Consider the following 22,332-nt stretch of genomic DNA (forward strand, 5'->3'; position numbering starts at 1 on the left):
AATACAATACTGTGCACTCCATGCTGATTCAAGCTTGTTTATGGTGTTCCTGTTCATTAAGTAGTTAGCACATCAGCATGTTGTAGCTCACTGGCTTTACACAGCATTTTATTTAGGACAATTTTAGGGATTCTTTTAAACACAATTAATGAAAGTTGCAATTTGCAATTTGCTGACTAAATTTGGTGTTTATGATTAGAAATTCATATCTCAAAATGAAATACTTTATGCCGACCTGAGTCCTCGTGCCCTTTACCAGCTGCTGTGGCAATGTAAACTCTGAGGAAAACTGAGGGAGCCATTTGGCAGAATACATTAGGATCTTCAATTATTTTCCTTTAAAGAAACACATGCATACACTAAAAAACAATATCTTTCTCTTTCTCAATAATATTTCTCTGTAGATATCATTTTTCTTTGACACACATTTCAGTGTGCACACACCCACATTCATACACTGTATTTAATATTCTCTCTGCAGGGAGTCTATCTACCTTCTGACCTCATTACATTGGACAGTATTTTTATTATATAAATCCCACTCCTTGTATGCAGTAGTGTAAGTCAAATACACACACAAGACTTGAATGAGATCTTCATTTAAAATACTGGATCAGTGAAACAATACCCCACTATGATATAAATCTCTTGTAAAACAGTTTGTTAAAAATACTGTGAATATCAGCACTCAAGTGGTAGTAGCATGACATTAGCCATGTCTAATATATCTATTAGAAGATATAAAATATTATTTTGAATTTGGCAAACAATGTTGATTTTTTTAAGAAATTTGACACAGTAGATTTTGTGAGTTACTGTTTTAACATCACACTACATAATGTAAAGAACATTTTGCATATCATCATGTATTCACTGAAATCTTGAAAATTGACTCAGTAAGGAAAACAGAAAAATCAGGTACATTAATAGTGACCTTATTGCTTGAATATTGATTGAAATCAAACTTTGATGCCCGTTATCTCAGAATTAGGCTTGTTTTCACAGACTGGGTCACACATGTTAAACAATAAACTTTGCCATTTAAAATGTATACAGTAATAAAGTATTTTTAATATCCACATAAAGCTGTACAATATCTAACATGTATAACGTCCAATAAACTATTCCTCTGATGACTGCAGATTATTCTTCAGAGAATCAGTTTTTTAGGTCTAAATTAATTTAAAGCTCTAAAGTTTTTCCATGTTCACACAAACACAGATAACAGCATGAGGACAGCTTGAGGTGCCTCAGTTGGTAAAATATGGTCTCTCTGTCTGGAAAGCAATAGAGAGCTGATTCAGACTTTGAGTCCAACTGTGCCCAGAGCTCCAATACACTGCATGTTCCTTTACTTTTCTTGAGAGAATTTAAAAATCTGAATAAAAATTGTAATGTCCTCAATTTAAAGCAGTTTTACAGGCCATGGTTCATATAGGGATTATTTGATCAATATACTGAAATTATTTTCAGCAGTGGATTAACATGATCTCTATTATTTCCTAATATAGCAGTTGTGGTCTTCTATTCAGTCAATTGTGTTCCCAGAGGCCTGATATTATGCAGGAACAAAACAACAGTTTAATTTAATTCTCTTGTCTGTATTTACTCCAATCTTGCTGGTATTTATGGTATTTAATAATTTTGTTGGGCATCACTTTAAAATAATTTATATTTGTTAACTTTGGTTAATGTATAGAAAAATGAAAATTCTGTCATTATTTAGTCACCCTCTTTTCATTTTAAACCTGTTTTGCTTTGTTGCTTCTGCAGAACACAAAATAAGATATTTTGAAGAATGTTGGTAACAAAACAGTGGTGGTAGAATTGCATTGGTTTTGTGTCTATACAATAGTAATGGGCACTTCTGTTGTTTGGTTGCCCACATTCTTCAAAATATCTTGTTTTGTTTTAACTTTTTTGCAAAGTTTGTTTTTAGCAATAACACACTCTTCAAGACTATCAGCTGTGATGACCTGCAGCCCTGGACCAAACCATGACCATGCTAACATTCAACACAATGTGCCTCTAAATTCCACTTATCCAAGTTTCTTCACCGTAATTAAAACTGTATGACCTCAACTCGTAAATAGAATCTCAGGTAGCCGGTGACCCCGAACGTGGACACGTATGAAGTGCCGCGTTGCACTCAACGGCACCATTGTGATCCAGGAAAGATGGGACTGTTTGCACACTGATGGAAGTAAAAACTGCTGTGTGGGCCAAACCAAGTCAGTAAGTGCAAAAGTAATGCACTCCACTGATCTATCATTCTCATTTCAGTGTCGTACACACACGCAGTCCCCTTTACTCTCACCGTGTCCCCCCTCTTTTTGTGTTTATTATTAAACAGGAAAGTGACAGAAGAGTCCTGTCAGGACTTAAACACACAGATACATTTAGTTACATTATTGATGTGAGAGAGAGCGGGAGAGAGAGACAATGTTTGTTTGAAAAGCTGTGACAAGGGGGCACTAAAAATGATAGATATGGTGACAGGAAAGATAAGAGGCATTGATTTTAATCCAATGTTTCTTTTAAAGTCCCTTTGTCTCAAATTCTCTAAGCATTGTGAGAAGCAGGCATATTAATAATGGATTTCACTCATTATTATTCTTTTTCAGTTCATGGTATTAACATGATGTGTGGGTGTCCTACATTAGCAGTGGTGTTTTAGTTCATTCGAGTGCTGACACTTTTGTTCTGGGGTGTGTGTTTGGTTATGAAAGACTAATGCTTTTTTGTCCTTTATAGGGAAAAGGTCTGCTTTTGTGCCTTTCTTGGTTGTCACGTGTAAAAGCGACCTTGCCACAGTTCATGCATGATTAGTCCTTCCGGCTTGAAAACAACTCTTTACAATGTTACTCCTGCTGTACTGAAGTGTGAGGCCATTTCAAAACCTTTGCAGAAGTACCTCTCACTCTTGCACACACACAAGGTGCGATCAAAAATACGCATTTTATGAAGAATTCAGAACGTTTTTTGGAGAGATAGTTCACCCAAAAATAAAAATTCTGTCATTTACACACGCACTTGTGTCATTTCAAACCTGTATGACTGACTCTATTCTGCAGAAAACTGCAGGTACCCATTGACTTGGTTTTGTGCCTGTATACAGTAGAAGTGAATGTGTGGGTCTATACTGCCGTTGTTTGATTACCCACACTACCAAAATATCATCCTCTGTGTTCTGCAGAAGAAAGGAAGTAAATGATGACAGAATTTTCATTTTTGGGTGAATTATCACTTTAAAGCACATACATTCAGACCACCACATGCGCGAAATGCTACTGTACTAAGATTTCCTATAATTTTCCTTCCTATGAATTAATGATATGGGAATATTTAATTAGTGTTTCAGTAATATAAAATAGTTTTCTTATTTGCTTTGCCTGACTGAAAAACGTTATTTTCTGTTACCAGCATTGACTGACATGCAAAGCGACATTTATTTACTTGCTGTTTGGACTAGCTGGGGTCCCAAGATGAAGTTCTCTCATTGGCCATAAGAGTAAAATCTAAAAAACCTTGGGATGGAATCTCAAAACTGTTCTGAAGAGTTCAGAGTTTGTAAGAATGTTCCTTCTAAAGAAGTTCTCAAATATTTTCTTATAAATGTCTTCATTTTTACATGAGAAAAAAATGAAATGCTTTGTAAATCAATCTTGAATGTAAGTACTGACTTAAGAAAATATTTTGGGAATACAAAACATTGCTACTTAGAAAAATATGGCAGTTAAGAACAAATTTCTTCTTAAGAATGTTTTGTGAATCTGGCCCCTGAACACCTGCCTGACCACTCGAAATTCTTGACTAAAAAAGTATGTAAAATAAATCCTTAAAAAATTACTGTTTAAAAACAGCTGGGGCACAAAAATATTTAATGTAATTTTACAACCCTGTAATTATTTTTTACTGTATTTCAAAAATACAAAAAAACAGGAAAATTATCGTTTTTTTACAGCGAAGAAGTACTTTGCTTGCCCTTTCTGTAACCTCGTTGTACATTTTTGTCTTTATTGATTAATATTGATTCGCTGTTTCAGCCTTAATACACATGTATACAAACACGTGTATTGACAAACTCTTCCACACAAAAGAAGTCCAGCACGGTCAAAGTCAATGGCTGTGATATTGCAAACGTGTGTAATTACATACAAAATTTGCACTTTGTGTTTTTGTGTGTGCAGCATCTCTTTAACATGCTCCAGATGTCTCTGTGTACAGACATTTACCCTAGGACACATCCCTCCCTCATTACCTCCAAACCACAGAGAGGGATGGGAAGAGAGAGACAGGGATTAGCACAATCCAGATTTAAACTCACGCACGTCAGTGAATGTTATCAGAACACCTCATTATGGGTTTAGCTTGAATTGAAACGTTTCTATGGTCTGCCTCCGCCCACAAAACACGGCTTTGACACACCAGGGCACTAGCAGCTCTCTTATTTTCCTCTAGCCGGGAGCTCTGGACCTGGACTCTAGGGGTATGCTGTATTTTTCTGCTTGAACTCATCGGTGGCTTGACCTGGGCAACCCTGTTTCTCTTTTTCTGCTTATTTCTAATCCTCCTTAACAATGTCAGTAGGATTGCACACCATGCACTTACAACGGCCAAAAAATATTTGCAAAGCCCAGTGACAAACATAAAGGGTGACTAATAATAATGACTTATGGCAAAAAATTGAAATCACAAGATATGGAGATACAAGGTTTCAGAAGGACAGCAGCAATAATTTAAGGGTGCTTTTTACGAAACAAGTTAAAAGTATTTTTTTTTTTGACGTTGAGGATTGATAGTTTAGTAGTGTCTGACTGGCAGCTGGAGATGGAGGAGAGAACCAAATGAGGGAGTTTCGCCTGGGGCAACTGTTTGGGCCTGTCTGGGTGCAGATCTCTCATCCAGGCACTCAAACTCAGTGACACCAGGAACCTCACCAAAAAATAACATGTATTCCCACATGCAGCCACAATTAATACACACACATAAATCCAACCTGATAAGACCCAGGCATGAAACAGACGAGAGAAAAAATAACCCAGTGATGCCCAAGCTGTGCTGTCTTGAGGGACCTTTTCATGGCCCTGTGTGAGACATGATGACATAAACCTTGCTCTCCGCCTCTCTTATAGCACCTCTCCGTCCTCCTCACCTTCCTCACATCTCCCACTTTTTACACGGGTGTGGGTGTTAAAGCTGCTTTTTACAGAACGTGGGGCTTTTAAACCATTCTGTTTCTTTCAGGTATAGAACACCCTGCTGTGTGTGTTCACACTCGCCCTCTTTCCTCATACACACACACATTTACACACAACAACCGTGAAGAGTCAAGTGGTGCCTTATTACCACTAATGGAGAGAACAGTAGATTTTTTTTAACGGACCTCAGGGTTTGACCTTATGGTGTTGTCTTCAGGCCAGAGGACTGTGTGTCTTTCTGGGGAAGAATTGTGTTTTGAGCGCGTCTGAATGGTCTCTACAGTAAAGCAATGATGCCTAATTTATGTTTTTTTATCACATATGTATTAAAAATACTTCATTGTATTCATCTCATTTGTAATATTAATGACAACTAAATAAAGTGGAAGTTAAAGGTGCACGTTTTTAAAAATGCTTTAAACTAAAATTTGCACGGAGCAGATCCACTCATGGGGGCTGCCATATTGAGATCACATGATCACTACAAATATTGTCTCATTTTGTATTAAATTAATTGTGAATATTTTATTATCGCATCAGTACTGAAAAGTTTAGGTGTTGGTACCCATAAGAAAAATCCCAGATTAGGTCACTTTAATATCTATTTATTAATTAGATACTTTATTATTATTTCTCCTACCTAGACATCAGTGATTTTAAAATGAGATTAAATGGAAACTTGTGCTTAAGTATGAATTGCCCGGTTTCCCAGACAAAGCTTAAGGCCAGTCTCAGACTAAAATGAATGTTTGAATGTCTTAACTTAATATACCTCACCCTAAAACATCTTAAAATATGTCAGTGTCATTTTTACTAGGACAATTTTATAAAAGTAATAAAAAATCCTAATTTAACTAAGCGCGAGTCCTGCCTTACGCTAAACCCTGTCCATCTTAAACTAAGGGCCAATGTGTTTTAATTGCTGAGTCAAATATAAACATTTTCTGGGTTGATTCAACCCAACAGCTGGGTTTTCCCTTCATGAAGAACACTGAGTTGAGAATATTTTTTTTAAGGTGGGAAAACCCCCCCAGAAATCTGTCTGTCTCAATATGTTTAAGATCAGATCTCAGCAATGTCACAAACTGAGCTCAGATTTGTCTGCAAATGCAAATCAATATTACTAAAAAGCTCGATGATTAAGAATCCAAATTAAATTTACAGTACACTTTATTTTTTACATATACAGTATTTTCTATACTCTTATTCAAAAATTGCAATATAAGGTCCAAGTTTGAACTCAAATGAAACATTTGAGACTCCAATTCAACCTCTAAACAATAATATTGTCCAAAGCTGTCCAAAGTCCAAGATGATAAAATAAGCAACAAATTGTTAATTAAACAGACTGTTTATAATATCTGATGAGAACATGCCTTCACTTGCAAGCTGACACAAACACTAAACTCAGAGCACTATGTGAAATGGCATGTAAAGTAAGTGAATGACTGTTGTGTTCATTAAAGGTGATGAAGGGTGCAGAGCTTTTACTATAGTCGGCCAGATAGATGTTTGCTGCTTTCGTTTAGACCTAATGGCCACAAGGGGAATGATTCTTGGACTATTAAATGTGATGAAAGGTATGAGGTTGTGCTATGGGAAAGCAGGAAAAAGTGTTTGTCAAATTAGTTTAGAGTTATGGGCTTGAGGGAACTATTATACTTGCCTTGAATGATTATATGGTTATTTTAATATAAGTGCTATGTAAGGGATAAAAAGCACAAAGCACTCGGACAGGTTATAGTCTTTTTCTGCAGGAAGCGGCTGTTCTGTGTTTTAGTAAACACATCTTTTTAGATGTAGGAAGTTTTATGTGCCACCTACACGCACACTTTTTACCTTGCTAGCCTTAAACCAAAATGTACTTTATGTACAGATTTAGAAAACCACACACACCTACATAATCCATTGATCCTTCCATATTTTATATTGCTTATCCTTTATAGCCCCAGTGCATAATCTCATATTATAAACATTCCCAAAAGACGGAAATAAATGGAAGTCAGATCAATTCAGTAAAATGAAATAACACTTTTGACGTGAATGCAAGCAGTGAACATTTCCACAATTGCTTTGGTTTTTGCATGAAACATTTTGACAGTGTTGATCATTCGTGCGCACAAATACACAAGTTGTTTTATAAAAAGAGAAATGCAGATGCACAATGGCAGATCTGGATCAGAGTTGAATGAATAAGTAAATAACTGTAGCACATACAAGCTTCTGTGAGAAACCATGTTCCCAACAGACTCTGGCATTCAAAATCTCTCTCTCTCTCTCTCTCTCTCTCTCTCTCACACACACACACACACACACACAAAATGAGTCACATAGCTTAGATTTTTCACAAGAGCTCACTATGAGATGCCAACTTCATCAATCTGGTCTTTTAAACTGCTCTTGTCTGATGTCTGCAACACATTTGACTGAAAGCTCCACTTGACTAATAGAAAAATGAAACATGAGAGCGAGAGAAAGTGAAAAGAAGCGATGAAAGGATAGAAAGATGTACAGTGAAGTGAGCGGGGTGTCTGTATTGTTGCGGGGCTGAATGGCCCTTGGGGAGGAGGGCCATTATAACAGTTATAATATCAGAAAAAGGGAGCAGAGAGTTGGGTGGGGGGGTCGCTTGGGTCAGAGAGAGACAAAGGTTACACAACAAATTATTCATCCTTCCGCTGGCTCTTTTGTTAGGAGTAAACTCAGCTTGGCAGGATCCATAGAGAGCTCTTGAATTCACAGTAACAACTCATAAACACATGCGCTAATTATACAGTATGAGGGACTGTTCAAGTCCCCTGCCTCTGATACGAGTACACACACTTGCACCACTTTCACGTGTGTGCGGATGTTAAGAAGATGGTATAATAACCATATCATAAACACAAACAGACGTGCAAACTCATTGTGTAGAGTATGGAAATATAAGAACCATCAGACTTTCATGTTGACATATACTAATGAGGCAACACAATGCCAAACTGAACGGGACGGAATGAACCAACAGAGAACCATCCAAACACAGATATACACACACGCACACACACACACAGGTGACAGAATGAAGTTTCATACCTTCTTCAGCTGAACTCTGCTGGACCACAAGAGAAAGAAACAGAAAGATCCTCGACATATCCATCAGAGCAACATAGAAGAGAAGTCCAGAAAGGAAGAATACAGGAGACAGGACGAGAGAGAAAGAGAGCGAGAGAGCGAGAGAGAGAGAGAGAGAGAGAGAGAGAGAGAGAGAGAGAGAGAAGGGAGGAGGAGTCTGTCTGCTCTTTTTTATCTCAGATTAAGGGGGGAGGAGTATTTATTTATGATGATGATTACGACTGAAAGTCAGTGAGCACAGAACGAAAAGAATAAGAGTAAATGAGAGAGAGGGAATGAGAGAGAGGTGGATTCATAGTGCATTCGAGACACTAGAAAGGGGCAACGTGATGGAAAGCATAGAACGAGTTTGGCTACTTTGCCAAAAAAGTGTCTAGACATGCAGGAGACAGACTTTCTTACAGTCAAAGTCACACTCTGAATGCTCTGGTTTGGCGTTCCAAAAAGGCAAAGCAAGTCAGATTGGAAATATGCATCACTCAGTAAAAGAAGCTTGGAAGATTGCTTCTGTGATTTCATTTTTGCTCTCCATTTCAGCAGTAGTTTGTTTTGTATAAACATACTTTGAATGTTTTTCCCTTGGCCTTGGTCACCGCCTATTTATAATATATATATCTCTCTCAACCACACACACATGCAATGGTCTTCCAAGATAGACAGCATGTGGAGGCTGCCATTCTCCAAAGTGTTCCAGTTGCAACTATCGCTTTGAAAATTCTGCCATCTGCTGGATGCAAAGTGACTAACCACTGCAAAACAAAATACAATGTCACGTTTTGAATAAGATTTAGTGTAATGGTTATAACATCATATGATAATATGTACACAGAAATTGCACAATATTAGGAAAGAATGAAACTAATTTCACAAACATTTTTTTTAAATCATTCACGGTTATAAACAAACTATGTCTTTATGAATTTTCAAAAATCATGTTTATTTTAGTTATTTCTACTTTATCAAAACCACCGAGCTGCATTTTGATTGATATTGCTTGGAATTATTATTTTTGCAAATTAACTCTTCATGTTAAAAACGATCACCAGAAATAAAATAAACGGTGAGAATAATGGGAATAGTAAGAAAATTTGAAAACACATTATTGTGAATTTATTTCAAAGCAATAATTGTTGGATGATGTATTGGGTAGACCATAAATCTCAGGAAGTTTTGATACTGAAGTCAGAGTTATATCAACATATCCACAGAGGTCCTATGATGCACACAGTCACAAACACATGATGTGACATCACATTATGACTAATGGAATGGATGTGTTCTTTATCAATCATTCTCTCTCCCAAAAATTAAAAGGAAATGCTCATTTCATCATTACACATACATTCAGGTCATGGTTTTTAATACATGTTAAGCACTTCTGAAATGGGTAACAAAATCACGAAAGCTCTAAATATAACAAAGATATACAGTATAAATATGTTAAATACATACAAGAAAACACTGTAACATAATGTAGTAATACAGTACAGTATTATAATCAGTAGCAAACATAAAAACTGATGATCTTAACCACCCTGATAAGCAAACTAATGAGGATGAACATGTTAAATACTTATTATAAATGCATTCGATCACTGGGCTGTCATGTGTTCCTGCATCAGTAGTGTTTTTTCAATGATGCTGAATGATAGCATATCATGCGAATTATTTTAGAGATGAACAATACCATTTAAACACATACTTCATTCAACTGGACGTCTGCAACACTTATTAACTACATAAACTGGAATGACAAAATCCAAGTGAAAGAACCTCAATTTGTTGAGGATCTCTTGAGCTCGTCGTCTTTCTGAATTCTAAAACGCTGATAGGAAAATATTTATTGGGGTAATTTGATTTATGGCTGCTATCTGTAATGCTTGTATGTAACATTAATTTAAAAAATATATATATATCAGTTTAAAAACAGTGCAAATATCAATCTATAATTTATCAAACAGATACAGTAATAATGAGCAGAAATGAGATCAATTTCAACCCCTGAAACATCATCACATAGTAAATACCATATACTGTACCCAATGTTCCTACTCTGTGCTATTTCATCTGCAAATATGGGCTTTAATCCACTGTCTCGGTTTTGAAATTAACTGCTGTAAGTCATGTTCGACCATTAACAGTGTCATACATGTTTATTTCACCTAGGAATTTCTATAGATTTATCCCACTTTTTACTGTCTCCTGTCCACTCAATTCAGTCATCTGGATCTTCTCTGATGATGGGGATACAGGTAGAGGTAATACACCCTCTGGAGAGGAATAGTTCACAGCATTTGGACCTGCAGTATTGACAAATCCACTGGCAATGTCTTCAAAGGTCCGTCCCTTGGTCTCAGGAACTCGGAAGTAGGTGAAGATGAAGAAAAAGATGAGGAGAACGAAAAATATGATGAACACATACGGACCACACAGTTCCTGCAAAGCAAGCAGAGGAAAATTGTATTGGTCAGATGCTAGGTTCAAAAACAGACACAATTGAGACAATTATTTACAATATGATAGAGTATAATTAATAAAAAAAAGAAGGAAAAAAAAGTTTATATTGACATTCATAACAGATATGACTATATATTGGGCAAACGATTAGACATTGAATTCTTTAAAAAAGACAAATCTGAGAAAGAAGAAACTAAGTCTCCATTTGCAATTCGTATTTAAGAAAACAGAGTACTATATTTTATTTTAAGTGAGGAAGGTGTTGTGTTCTCTGGTGCTGTTTCTGTGAAACAAGGTCCTACCAATAGTTGTGGGAACAGAAGTCCAACAAGGAAGTTGGCAGTCCAGTTGGAGCATCCAGCCACAGCGATGGCTGCCGGACGTGGACCCTGGGCAAATAACTCTGCAACTATGAACCATGGGATTGGTCCAGGTCCCATTTCAAAACTAGCCACAAATCCAAACACTGCTGCAATGGCCAAAATGCTGACTAATGATGTTCCCTGTAAGTCATTTGAGGAAATTCAGAGAAACGGTTAAGTAAAGGAGCACTCACTTCAATGTAAGTTGTGCTTCAGTCAGATTGAACACTTACTCCTTCAGGTAATGTTGGTATGGCGGTGCTATTCGGAAACAGTCCGCCCTCCACCGCTGGTCTAGCAGGGTTCTAATAAGCAATATATAACTGTTTTATTAAAAAGATCTGTAGTTTGAAATGCAGCCCTATTTATGGAATATATCATATGTATCTTGAAGCATTTACAATGTGTAGAAGACTGGCAAATGAAAAGTACCACCAAACCTACCACTAGTCCAAGAGAGATGGTCATGAGAAGAGCGCAGAAGGCCATTCCAGCCAGTCCAATCATATGAAGGGTTCTTCTACCCGCTCGCTCCACCAGAAAGAGCTGGTGATTTAATTAACAGGAATATCAAAACAATTGTATATCTTTCAATATGAACTTAGAATATGACATCTGAGTAGCATGGATCAGTTTTATTTAACAACAGTGATACTCATTGGTTGCATTGGTTTTGTGTCTTTACAATAGAAGTGAATGGGTACCGCTGCTGTTCGTTTACCAACATTGTTCAAAATATCTTCTTTTGTGTTCAGAAGAAAGAAAGTCATTGTAGCGAGGAAGGCGGGACGGGAGCCGTGGGGCGGGGCCGGTGGCTTGAGTGATAGTGGAAATCAGCTGTGCGCGCACCGGTCCCGCATCTCCCACGGAGGAGTTCGGGAGCATAAAAGGACGGATCAAAGGGACTGCCGGCGAGAGAGGACGGGACCCGGACATGTTCAAGTTTGTATTTATGTTATTGTGACCGGCAGTCAACCATGAGGTGGCTGCTGGCCTTTTACTTCCGTGTTTTTGTTTGTTTATTTTATTACAAACTTTAATTAAATGTTCGCCTCTTTCCTTTTTTTGAAGCTTATGACAGTAATATAGGTTTGAAATGAGAAAAATGACAGAATGTTCATTTTTGGGTGACAGCCTCACATCAAGGTTGACAGCTCCTGGTTATCATTCATTGTCATTGTTATCCACTTATATATCCAGATAAAGAAAGAAAATGATATGGTTTCTGAACAATTGAGGTTTTAAATATCTGGGTAAACTATTATTTAAAATCTACATAAGAAAGCAGTTTGACACTCACAGATACTACGGTGAAGACAGTGTTGACTGCTCCTGCCCCAATAGTGACAAAGACAGGCCCAGTGATACCTGCACTCCTAAAGATTGCTGTTGAATAATAAAACACCTGAAAAAAGACACAAAACACATCAGTATTTAGATTATTCATGGATGTTTATGAACTCTGATGAATGACACATGAAGCAGTGTGTAAATCAGAGTTCATGTTTTTTAGCCACTGGCGTGGGGAATTGTGGGAAATGTGAATTGTAAGACTCACAGCGTTGATACCGGACAGCTGCTGGGATAGCTGCAGGATTATGGCAATGATGATGGGTTGTCGGTAGGCGGCGTTGCGAAACAGCTCTGGAATCGACACCTTCTTCTCCATGGCCATCTTCATGGCCTCTTCCTTCATCTCCCGAATATCATCCTCCACATCTGAATGCCCACATAGATGTGTCAGCACTGAGAAAGACCAAGAAAGAGTGGTCAGTTTAAAAAACTAAACGTAGGTGCTTTTTCTTTTTTTTTGTTATCTTTCTAGAAATCATTGCTTAGCAAACCAATAAGGGCTCACCCTGGCGGGCCTCTTCCTCTTTATTCAAATTGATAAGCAGGTAGCGAGGGCTTTCTGGACAGAAAATCAGCAGAACACTTTGTAGCACTGCCGGTAAGGTGGTCAAAGCCAGCAGCAATGGCCACATATCCTGAGACCCCAGCAATGACTCCAAACCAAAGATCTACAGTATAATACACAAAAAATACTTATTAACAACAACTTAAGTATGAGTGTTTTGTGTTTTACACAATTGACAACATTTATTTAAATGTCACATGGAACATAAATTTACATTTTATAATGTCAAATGAACTGAAAGCATTATACTGTACATAACACAGTGTAACACCACTAAAGAAAGTGATTCATGCATTTCTCGAATTGAACTAAAATACAGATTACAAATGATATTTTAAACCAACCTGTGCCACCAAGATGCCGATGACCACCCCAAGCTGGTGAAGGGTACCAAAGGCCCCTCGCAGTGCTGTTGGAGCAATTTCACCCACGTACATAGGCGTCAACCCTGTACACAGACCACAGAACACACCGATCACCAGACGGCCCAATATCATCATCTCATGGGAGTTGCACATGTTGGAAAATCCCATCAGCCCTCCACCAATCACAGCCAGGATGTTGGACACCAGCATGGACTTCCGCCTGTAAAGAGATGAAAATAAAACGAATAAAATTTAAATTGACTTCTTTTTTCTGTTCTTCAAATAACAAAGATTTTCTCACCTCCCAAGCTTGTTAACCAGAGCACCAACACAGAGAGAGCCGACCATGCCTCCGACGCTAAAGATAGACACGGCAATACTCCACACTGTTGTGACGGTAGAGGCATGCATGGGCTCTCCGGTACGAACCAGAGTCACGTTTCTGAAGAAGTTCTTTACTTTCTAGGGAGAGAAAGACAAACGTAAATATTAGATGAAGTGTTAAAAAGTTATTGTGTTTCTTCTGCATAAAGCATTTAGCCTACCTCATCAGGTGCATTGATGACTCCTGTGTTGTAACCAAACTGCAGCGAGCCGATGACAGCTGTTGACACACAGTACACTAGGAAACACGTAACCTGCTTCCCCTAAAAACAGGAAGAAACACACATACATAGCAATACTGAGACATGCAGAAATATCAGTGAAACTATTTTAAGTACACAGTACACAAATGAGTTACAGTGTTTCTGTAACAGAGCATGATGCTAACAATGTCACAAGGTTGATTTCTAGCGATGGAACACACAACATGTTAAAACATACCGTCTGTCGTATGTAATGAGGATTACACAATCAGACACATTTCCTCTTCTTTTATGCAGTATGTTTCATATTAACAAAATATTTCACAATGGTGTTTTTCCCGGTGTATATTTTCCCCAAAAGAAGTATTGAAACTGTCTGATTGCTTGCATCATATTATCCGTTCCTCTCCTGGGTTTTGTGTTAAACTACCAAAAAGTTGGTTAAACTTATTGTTAGTTGTGGGTTAATTAGGTAAATCTTTGCTATACTAGGAAACGTATCGAGAAAGGTTAAACAGAAAACCACATTTTAGGTCAGTTCTCTCTAACATTTAACATTTGGCAAAGTAAATACAAAAGCCACACATCACTTTGAAGTTCTGCGTGTATAGACAGGTCGGATGTTGTAAAAAAACAAACCCACAAATATTCACGTACGCACACAAGACACAGATACTGATGGGTAGAGGAGTGGCCAAGTATATGGATGTGTGTGTGGACTAAAATGTTTGAAATATGAAAAATATTTTTAACATTGATCCATCACTGTATTTTACCCCCAGCTGTGACATTTGTCATTCAACACATGTTCAATAACCACAGTAATGTATTTAATTCACATGTAGTGTTTTTTTAATCTTCATAATATAAATGTATATAACATATTTGGCACACTTGAATTGGGAATTTTATTTAGTCAATTCCCCAAACAAGTAACAACTGGTTAGGATGCTTTTCATATTATGCTCAAGTTTGGACATGAACCCTGTTCTAAACATTCGCTTCTCTCAACTTCATGCGCATTTCAGTATCGAATTAACTCAATTGAACTTTAATGGCATAAACAGACACAAGTTAAGATAGACAGATGCTGAGTGTGTTAATGCAAAACAATTAAAAACATTTTTTATATATAACTTCAGGTGTGCACACATTGGCCTTAAGCTTCAGTATTTAACCTATATTTTTTAGTAACACCGTAATAACCACCACAAGTAAAAACAGATCAATTCAATGCTATTTGTATGAAAACCAGTTGCCCAAACATGTTTGAAACAAGACCCACAACTGTCTTTCTATAAGTAAGTGTTATAGAAAATAAACTTGAGAATGTCCGTGTTGTAATTTCATGCATCTCTTGGTACAGAATGTAAGCCTTTTTTAATATGAGAGCAAGTTAAAGGTCATCACTTGCTTTGTATAAAATGGAAAAGATACATACCTTATTACCGTCTTTCATCTTTTCCATCTTGCTTTATGTTGCAAAAGCAACTTAAGTTGCGATCTCTGCCAGCTGTCCTTTGCTCTTCCTCTTCTTCAGTTCGAACAAAATTCGCCAATCCAAATTTGGAAATGTCTATAAAAAGGATGAAAAGCTATATTCTGATGAAAAGACACTTACTTCTTCAGAAAAAAACAACCACAAAATGTGAATTTCCTGCAACGGATGTCTGTCTGGTTGAGATGTCAGTTAAGCATCAATATTTTGCAAAGCAAACTGCAGAGTGAACGTGGAAGTCAACACACAAGTGACAGAGCTCCATCGCTGTAAGACCCTCCCTCTCAATATCTGTCAATCAAGCTTGTTCAGCTTCGTATTGCTCTCCTAATAACTTATTAATATAATATTTTATTAAACAAAACAACGTTTTAATTATTATAGAGAATGATTATCTACAGCTATATGTTTATTCATTATTGCATATATTTAACACATTATTAATATATATGTAGCTATAAATTGTCCAATAAAAATATATATTTACGTTCAGGGTGACAGACTGCGCTTTTTCGAGCAGACGTGCAGCACTTATATGATCCCTTAATGTGTGGTGAAAACTTATATTAAAACTCGGACCTCCTCATTCGTTGTTTTATAAGAGATTGGGACACGAGCAAAAGCACGTTCCACTTGTCTTTCGTCACATTGTATTTCTCTCTAATTTCAGCGAAATCTGCATCACAGGATGCGTAAAGAGAAGTTCATTTTAGGCATTCGCTAGAACTCTCTCGTGATTGTTGCCCGAGTATCAAACCGTTGCGAAATGAGACACATTAAAGATTCTTTGTAAACTTGTTTGGCGTTCTTCACCATAGAAGATAGGATCAAAGAATCGTGCATTGTTCCTCTCACTCTGCATCCCACCGGATTTAGCGGCATCCAAAGGCCGAGTCCCCTCTTTGATACATTGGAATGTGTTATTGTTGTCATGTGAGTGTTTCTGTGAGAGTCTGACGTCTTTTTGTTTGTAAACAAGTAGCCCTCTCTTTCGACCTTGGACTATTTGCGGGGTTTGCTGGTTCTTGAGATCTACTGATAAAACAAAAATGTCACAAACATGTGTGAATGGTGTATTACAAACTAAATCACAAGCTTAATGGACACATCTATAATCACAAATAGGCCCAACTGATTTGGATATATGAAACATGATGAGCACAGGCAGACGATATTTGTAAGTGCATCACAATCTGACCATGGTTCATATCATATATTGAAATTGGTTTTATAACTGCGTTTGTGTTCTTGCTTTATTTAAACTCATGCACACAGGCAACAGGAACTCAGATGAACAAAACACATTCTGAGACAAAGATGAGCTATCTGCCTTTTTGGAGTCTTACTTTTGGCAATTGCGTAACCATTTCACTTCTTACAAGAATAAAAAACTGGGAATTACCACATACTTTCACAGAATGCCACTCATAAGTGTAACAGTGTTCAACCAAACTGATAATACTTATTTATAGAAATTTTGTAGTTTATTTTTTTCTGTTTTGGTTAGCAGTACTTCAATAGGTGTTTAAACGTAACTATGTTAGAGTAACAAAACGAAGTCTTTCTGCACATCAGATTAGTGTCACTACATCGTCAATGACAACAACTGCGCTTTAATCCATACACATCCTGATTATCACAGTTCCTTTGGTTGAGACACTTTACTGCAGAATGTTGAATGACCCGAACAAAAAAATCTGAACTTTCTCACTCAGGTTTTGCATAAGATAAATGATATAGAAAATAAACGTATAGGTTCCATTGGGCAACTGCCTTTCCCCTACTGTAATCCTACTGATTTTACTTTACTGCCATCTGCTGTCTGTAAAGCACTATGGTCAACAGCATAATCAATTGGCCACTGTGAGGTCACTCATCGAGGCACATCTACCCCCCCCCCAAAAAACATTAAACCTCACACGCATAAACAACCCTATAGCTGCTGTTCTCCACAAAGAAAAAGAAAAAAGTACATGTCCTTGAATTCTAGTAGAGTTTACCTGATAAACGGCCGTAAAACCAGCATATGTTTTAATCATACACCAAAAAAACAACATTAGTTGAAATTGAGAGTCTTTATTTTGCACACTGCAAAAATGTTAGATGTAGAGTGACACAGAACATGTTATGACCTCAAAGTTTAGGAGGTCATATGCCACTCTGAATGACCTTTTATTCTTCAGACTGCAGACCAATAACTAAGACATCAAGACGGAATAATATATTATGTGGTACTCTACAAAACAGAGGGTTCATGGGTTGTGGATTACAGCGATCATTTAGATCTTTCCAGCAAAGCTTCCTTCCTCAATCTGTGTATCCCATTTCTCAACCTGAAAAAAAGGAGCGGAGAAAATACATGTTAGACATATTCCAACAAACCTTCACCTTTCTATTCATCATAAGATGACAAGATTAGATGATTGTGTCTAAATTGGAATTTAAAGAGAAGTCATTGGGATACAGTTGAAGACCTCTGCTGGTCAAAATTGTTATACATAATAAATTGCACAAATGAAAATACATTTTGGATTACTAGGTTACTAAACATCTAAAGATCAGGTTTTGTGACACCATCAATGAGAACATCTTTAATGACAGATTTCAGGTCAGAAATGTGATACTTGCGTCTGGCAACATGCTGCTTGGGTGACAATAAAAAAGAATGTGCAATAAAAAAACATTGGGCATAGTCCGCAATGTAATTCAAGCACAAATTGTCCCCAGCTCGGATGACACATTTAACTAAAGACAGAATCAGAGAGTAAAAAGTAACTTTTGCTCATTTTTAAAGATCCAGGGGCCACTATAGAGGCCCATTGTCATCTGAGAGGATGTTGATGAGTCCTAATGTTTGCTTACAGTTATGGACGGATGAGCTAATGCCTGCATTTATAGTCAACAGGAAACGGGAATGCGCATCACAGACAAAGTAAATTTGTGATTTGTTCTAGTAAGGCTCTATAAAATACCAGATGCACTTCCATTTGGATGGTCTTACAGGTAACGGACATGTGCATTAAAGATTGCATGTTGCAATTTTAACGATTAAATACGTCTCAGACAAATACATGACAACAACAGTCTTACCCAGCTCATAGGGCACAGACTCTTGTAGACTCTTTGATACCATTCACAGGGAGTGATTTCCTGCCCTTTGCTTGACAGAGCCTTATTACACCTGTGAAAGTCTGAGAAAGAGAAACAGTGATTTAAAACCTATTCGTACAGGATTAGTATTATTTTGGGACTTCATGGGAATTAGAAATTACCTCCACACATTTGTATTTCGGGTGGCACATTCGCACAGGATAAGGGAAGCCTGTGATTTCTCAAATTTACAGACTTCTTTCCCGGATATGATGGCAAGGCTTAGCGTATAGTGTGTATAGCGTTTAGTAAATATATGATCGTACCTATCAGCATTTGAGACCCACGATCGCAAACCGGACAGATCACCACGATAGCGGGTCTCAAATGTTACGAGAGTTTCGATGAGAAATAACAAAACTGGAGACTCCCAGCCAAAACGACTGTGTTGGCAGGTATGGATATGACCCAGCACCCGAAATAATATCAAAACACTTCCACACAGCCTCCATTATCCGCAACCGGTGGATAAAACTTTGAAAATTATATATGAGCCTGCCAAATCACAGAGATGCCGATTCGCACAGCACTAATATTATCACAGGACCTTGATGTATGCCAAAAAATGATAGGTTATTTGCGAGGGAATTTTAACTTTACAAATTACAGACATGGCTGATTCACACAAGATTTAGATCGCAGACAACCTCTGCAATTAACACAAATGACTAGAGTTCCCCTGTAAATTCTAATCCCATGCAAATAGGGTTTTAGAAACAAAACAAAAACTACAGTATGACACAGGCATCATTGATGCAGAGGGTTTCTTGCCACAGAGCACCCGACATTAACTACAAATACAACCCTGCTACACTGCTGTTTTGACCTTCAAGCAAACCTAGGGTCTTCTTTCAAGGGAACTTTATTGTGAATCTGTATATACATTTTTCCCTTTTTCTTGAAAAACATCTGCTGAACATATTTTGTCCTGTCCTCCATATAAAACACTCACACGGCTCTACATCTCATTATATTTGCCTATGGATAAGCAGCCTAACAAAACTACTTTAGGGATTATACAAGTTTAATCGTTGTCACAATTCTGTGTTAAGATATGGTCATATATCTTACTTTCACTTTACTTACCAACGTAATTCTGGAAACAGTTTCGTGTCTGGTTGGTATTTGGAAAACGGGCATCAAATGGAGCCGTTTTGTAGTTCTTGATCTTCTCCTCAATAACATCAGCCATCTTCAGTCCTTTGTAATGGGTCTGCACATCATAGATTAAACAATAACACATCAAAAACAGAGACGTCTAACGAGCACTATAATAACGCAGTCGTGCTATTACTGCCACGGGTGTCTTTGACATTACAGTTAAAGTTAACCATCAAAATAAAACAGAGCCCTCAAAGTAACACAAATCTCTCACAGTCTCATTAGTTTGGGCTTGATGCCGGTCAGAACCTTCCTCATCATACGAGTACCAAATAATGTTAAACTGAAAATGCTAACGTTAACTGTTATCTCCCAAAATGCGATATTTGTTAAACTTCCGGTAAATTTAGGTTTTAGTGATGCGTGTTCGTGAAAAACAACGTTATTTTATGTTTAATATGAATGTCATGTCGGATTTAGTAACATAACCTTGATGTAGCCGGTTAACATAGCTTGTTTGCTAGCTCGGTAGCTAACCAGTTTAAATGAACCTTCTATCGTAACATAAACACTGTTACCGGGTACATTTCACATTAGAGTACACATTAAACGTTCAAATAAACCATACAACAGACAAACAATTTCACAACAACTTGAGCTATACAAATATTAAAGCTAAGGCCTGGCCTACCTAACTGTGCCCTTATGGTAACGCACTAACGTCCTCGGAAGTCTTCAGTCCAGAGCGCACGGAATCATGGGAAGAGAAATTATTGTGGGCTGAGCAACCGGATGAAGAGAGGAGGGGTTTAGAAATGCGCTTGCAAATGCAATGCTAAAATCATTTTTTTCATACAGTACATGTGTATATGCTGTCCTATTGTGTTTATTGTGTATTATCTTTTATATTCTCTTCATTTTCTGAGGAGGGAAGACATTACTCTTAACCAGCTTCCGCTATACATTCACCCCTTGTTTACATTTTTACACTGACAAACGTATTAGTGTTGAGTGTGCTGCGAGGACTAAAACATTTTTATAATCATAATATTTAAAAATAATACATTGTAGTTGTTTGTTTTAAACAATTGCACGTAAGTGCTCTTTTGGTAAGTTTTTGTGCTTGTCTTGACATGTTAGACTTTGACTTTCTTATCTTGTGACATGCTGTTTTTGCTGAAGTATGTACTTTTTTCCCCCTGGTAATGGGGTATTAATTAAAAAAAAAAATATTGACATTTACCAGTATAGAAGGCGGACTAATCACTAGAAAGCAAAATATGAAACATGAAATGATGTACAGTATGTGCTTAAACTATAAATAAACTTCACTAAGTAGGGTTTCCACATTGTTAACAGACGTCAGGTTCCATGTCTCTATGGTCCTCCACCCACAGTTCTGGCTATCAAGAGCAATGGGAAAGCCTATGCATTAAGAGGAATCTTAATACATAACATACACAAAGGTATGTTTTCACTTTTTTGCAATAATGTTTTTGCAAAGCATCCATTGTCTGAAGCAGGTAATTCACTATTTTGCATCTTTTGTTTCCTCTATTGTTAATAGACAATCTATTGTTTTATTTTTGCTACACCTGTATGACAATAGGATGACAATAATCCAAACTTCATGTCTCAGTTAATTTTTTAATAATTTGTAGTATTATTCCTGTATACCACAGTCATTACAATAAGAACATACTAAACTATTTTGATAGGTGGTTGATGTAATTCTTTTGGATAGAACCAAAACTTGGAGTTGGACTAAGCATATAGTGCAATGACTGTCCTTTGCCTTTGCAGGGCACTGCTGACTACCAAACCTTCATGTCTTCCCCAGTTAGACATAAAGCAACAGTTGGAGCTGAAGTCTGAGATATACAGAGATTGAACTTTCAGAAGTTTACCAAGGCACACTGAATGCACACTTATTCATTTCATCCACGTTACCTCTGAGCAAGAGCCAGGAAGAGCTTTCACTAACATGCTAAAAACAAACATGGACGAACAAGTTTGAATGACGCACAGGAGCATTCACAGTCTGCTGTCAGTGCTTCCTGTTTTACAGTCCAACTGAGCTCAAAGCTAATACTGAGCTAAATCCTTTCTTTTGGGCACATTAGGAATGACCTCATTTGTAAAAATGGTATAGTAAATATACATTTTTCACCAAAAACTACAAAATGTTTTCTTTTAGGGTCAGGGTGTGGGTTGATATAAGTCTATAGTTATTTGAATAATCTCAATATTAAGACAATAGAAAAATCTCCCCATTTTGCCAAGGTTCTTGATAGAATTGTGACCATGAAGCCATTACACTGTTTTGAAGCATAATTGCAGATGTGGTTTGCTTTTGTCATAATGTGAAGCACAAATCCCTTTAAATTCAATGTTTTTCTTTTTTTAAATAAGAAGTAAAAGCTTTATAATTTATTTAAATCTTGTAAGTTATTTAGAGATAGGTGTTTTTATCAGGGTTTTATCTCTCTCTCTTTCTCTTTTAGAGTCAGAACATGGTTCTATTGGTGTGTAATGTTAACATTTACAACATAAAATCTAATAAAAAAAACAAAGACACA

At 37.1% G+C, this 22,332-nt stretch overlaps 3 protein-coding genes and 1 long non-coding RNA gene across 5 annotated transcripts in view; 1 reads left to right on the forward strand and 3 right to left on the reverse strand.

The window, feature by feature from the left end:
- Positions 1-8,405, reverse strand: part of ephb6 (eph receptor B6) — a 34,612-nt gene extending 26,207 nt beyond the window's left edge. Inside the window, exon 1 of the mRNA XM_056763345.1 lies at positions 8,277-8,405. Coding sequence (XP_056619323.1) covers positions 8,277-8,340 — 64 coding nt within the window. The 5' untranslated portion in view covers positions 8,341-8,405. The remainder of the gene's footprint in view (positions 1-8,276) is intronic.
- A 993-nt stretch (positions 8,406-9,398) lies between these two features.
- Positions 9,399-16,192, reverse strand: slc2a3b (solute carrier family 2 member 3b). Of its 2 annotated transcripts, XM_056763385.1 has the most exons (12): positions 15,990-16,192; positions 15,446-15,580; positions 13,963-14,064; positions 13,719-13,879; positions 13,397-13,637; positions 12,993-13,155; positions 12,693-12,880; positions 12,435-12,539; positions 11,579-11,680; positions 11,368-11,439; positions 11,075-11,275; positions 9,399-10,751 (listed from the first exon to the last, which is right to left on the reverse strand). In XM_056763385.1, exons 2-12 carry the CDS (start codon positions 15,470-15,472, stop codon positions 10,488-10,490), a joined length of 1,626 nt encoding a protein of 541 aa, XP_056619363.1. In that variant the 5' UTR covers positions 15,473-15,580; positions 15,990-16,192; the 3' UTR covers positions 9,399-10,487. The 2 variants fall into 2 exon arrangements, with proteins under 2 accessions (XP_056619363.1, XP_056619362.1); XM_056763384.1 differs by lacking the exon at positions 15,990-16,192 and having other exon boundaries at positions 15,446-15,736.
- Positions 16,193-17,562: 1,370 nt separating this feature from the next.
- Positions 17,563-20,530, reverse strand: LOC130433526 (cytochrome c oxidase subunit 6B1). The gene is made up of 4 exons (XM_056763449.1): positions 20,445-20,530; positions 19,739-19,865; positions 18,593-18,693; positions 17,563-17,835 (listed from the first exon to the last, which is right to left on the reverse strand). The coding sequence occupies exons 2-4, from the start codon at positions 19,842-19,844 to the stop codon at positions 17,782-17,784; spliced, it is 261 nt and encodes an 86-aa protein (XP_056619427.1). The 5' UTR covers positions 19,845-19,865; positions 20,445-20,530; the 3' UTR covers positions 17,563-17,781.
- Positions 20,531-20,663: 133 nt separating this feature from the next.
- Positions 20,664-22,186, forward strand: LOC130433532 (uncharacterized). Its single transcript, XR_008908594.1, has 3 exons — positions 20,664-20,862; positions 21,113-21,219; positions 21,557-22,186. It is a non-coding gene; the product is annotated as an uncharacterized LOC130433532 (long non-coding RNA).
- Positions 22,187-22,332: the final 146 nt, after the last annotated feature.

This window comes from Triplophysa dalaica, chromosome 12 (assembly GCF_015846415.1).
Source record: "Triplophysa dalaica isolate WHDGS20190420 chromosome 12, ASM1584641v1, whole genome shotgun sequence".
NCBI classification, from domain to species: Eukaryota; Metazoa; Chordata; class Actinopteri; order Cypriniformes; family Nemacheilidae; genus Triplophysa; species Triplophysa dalaica.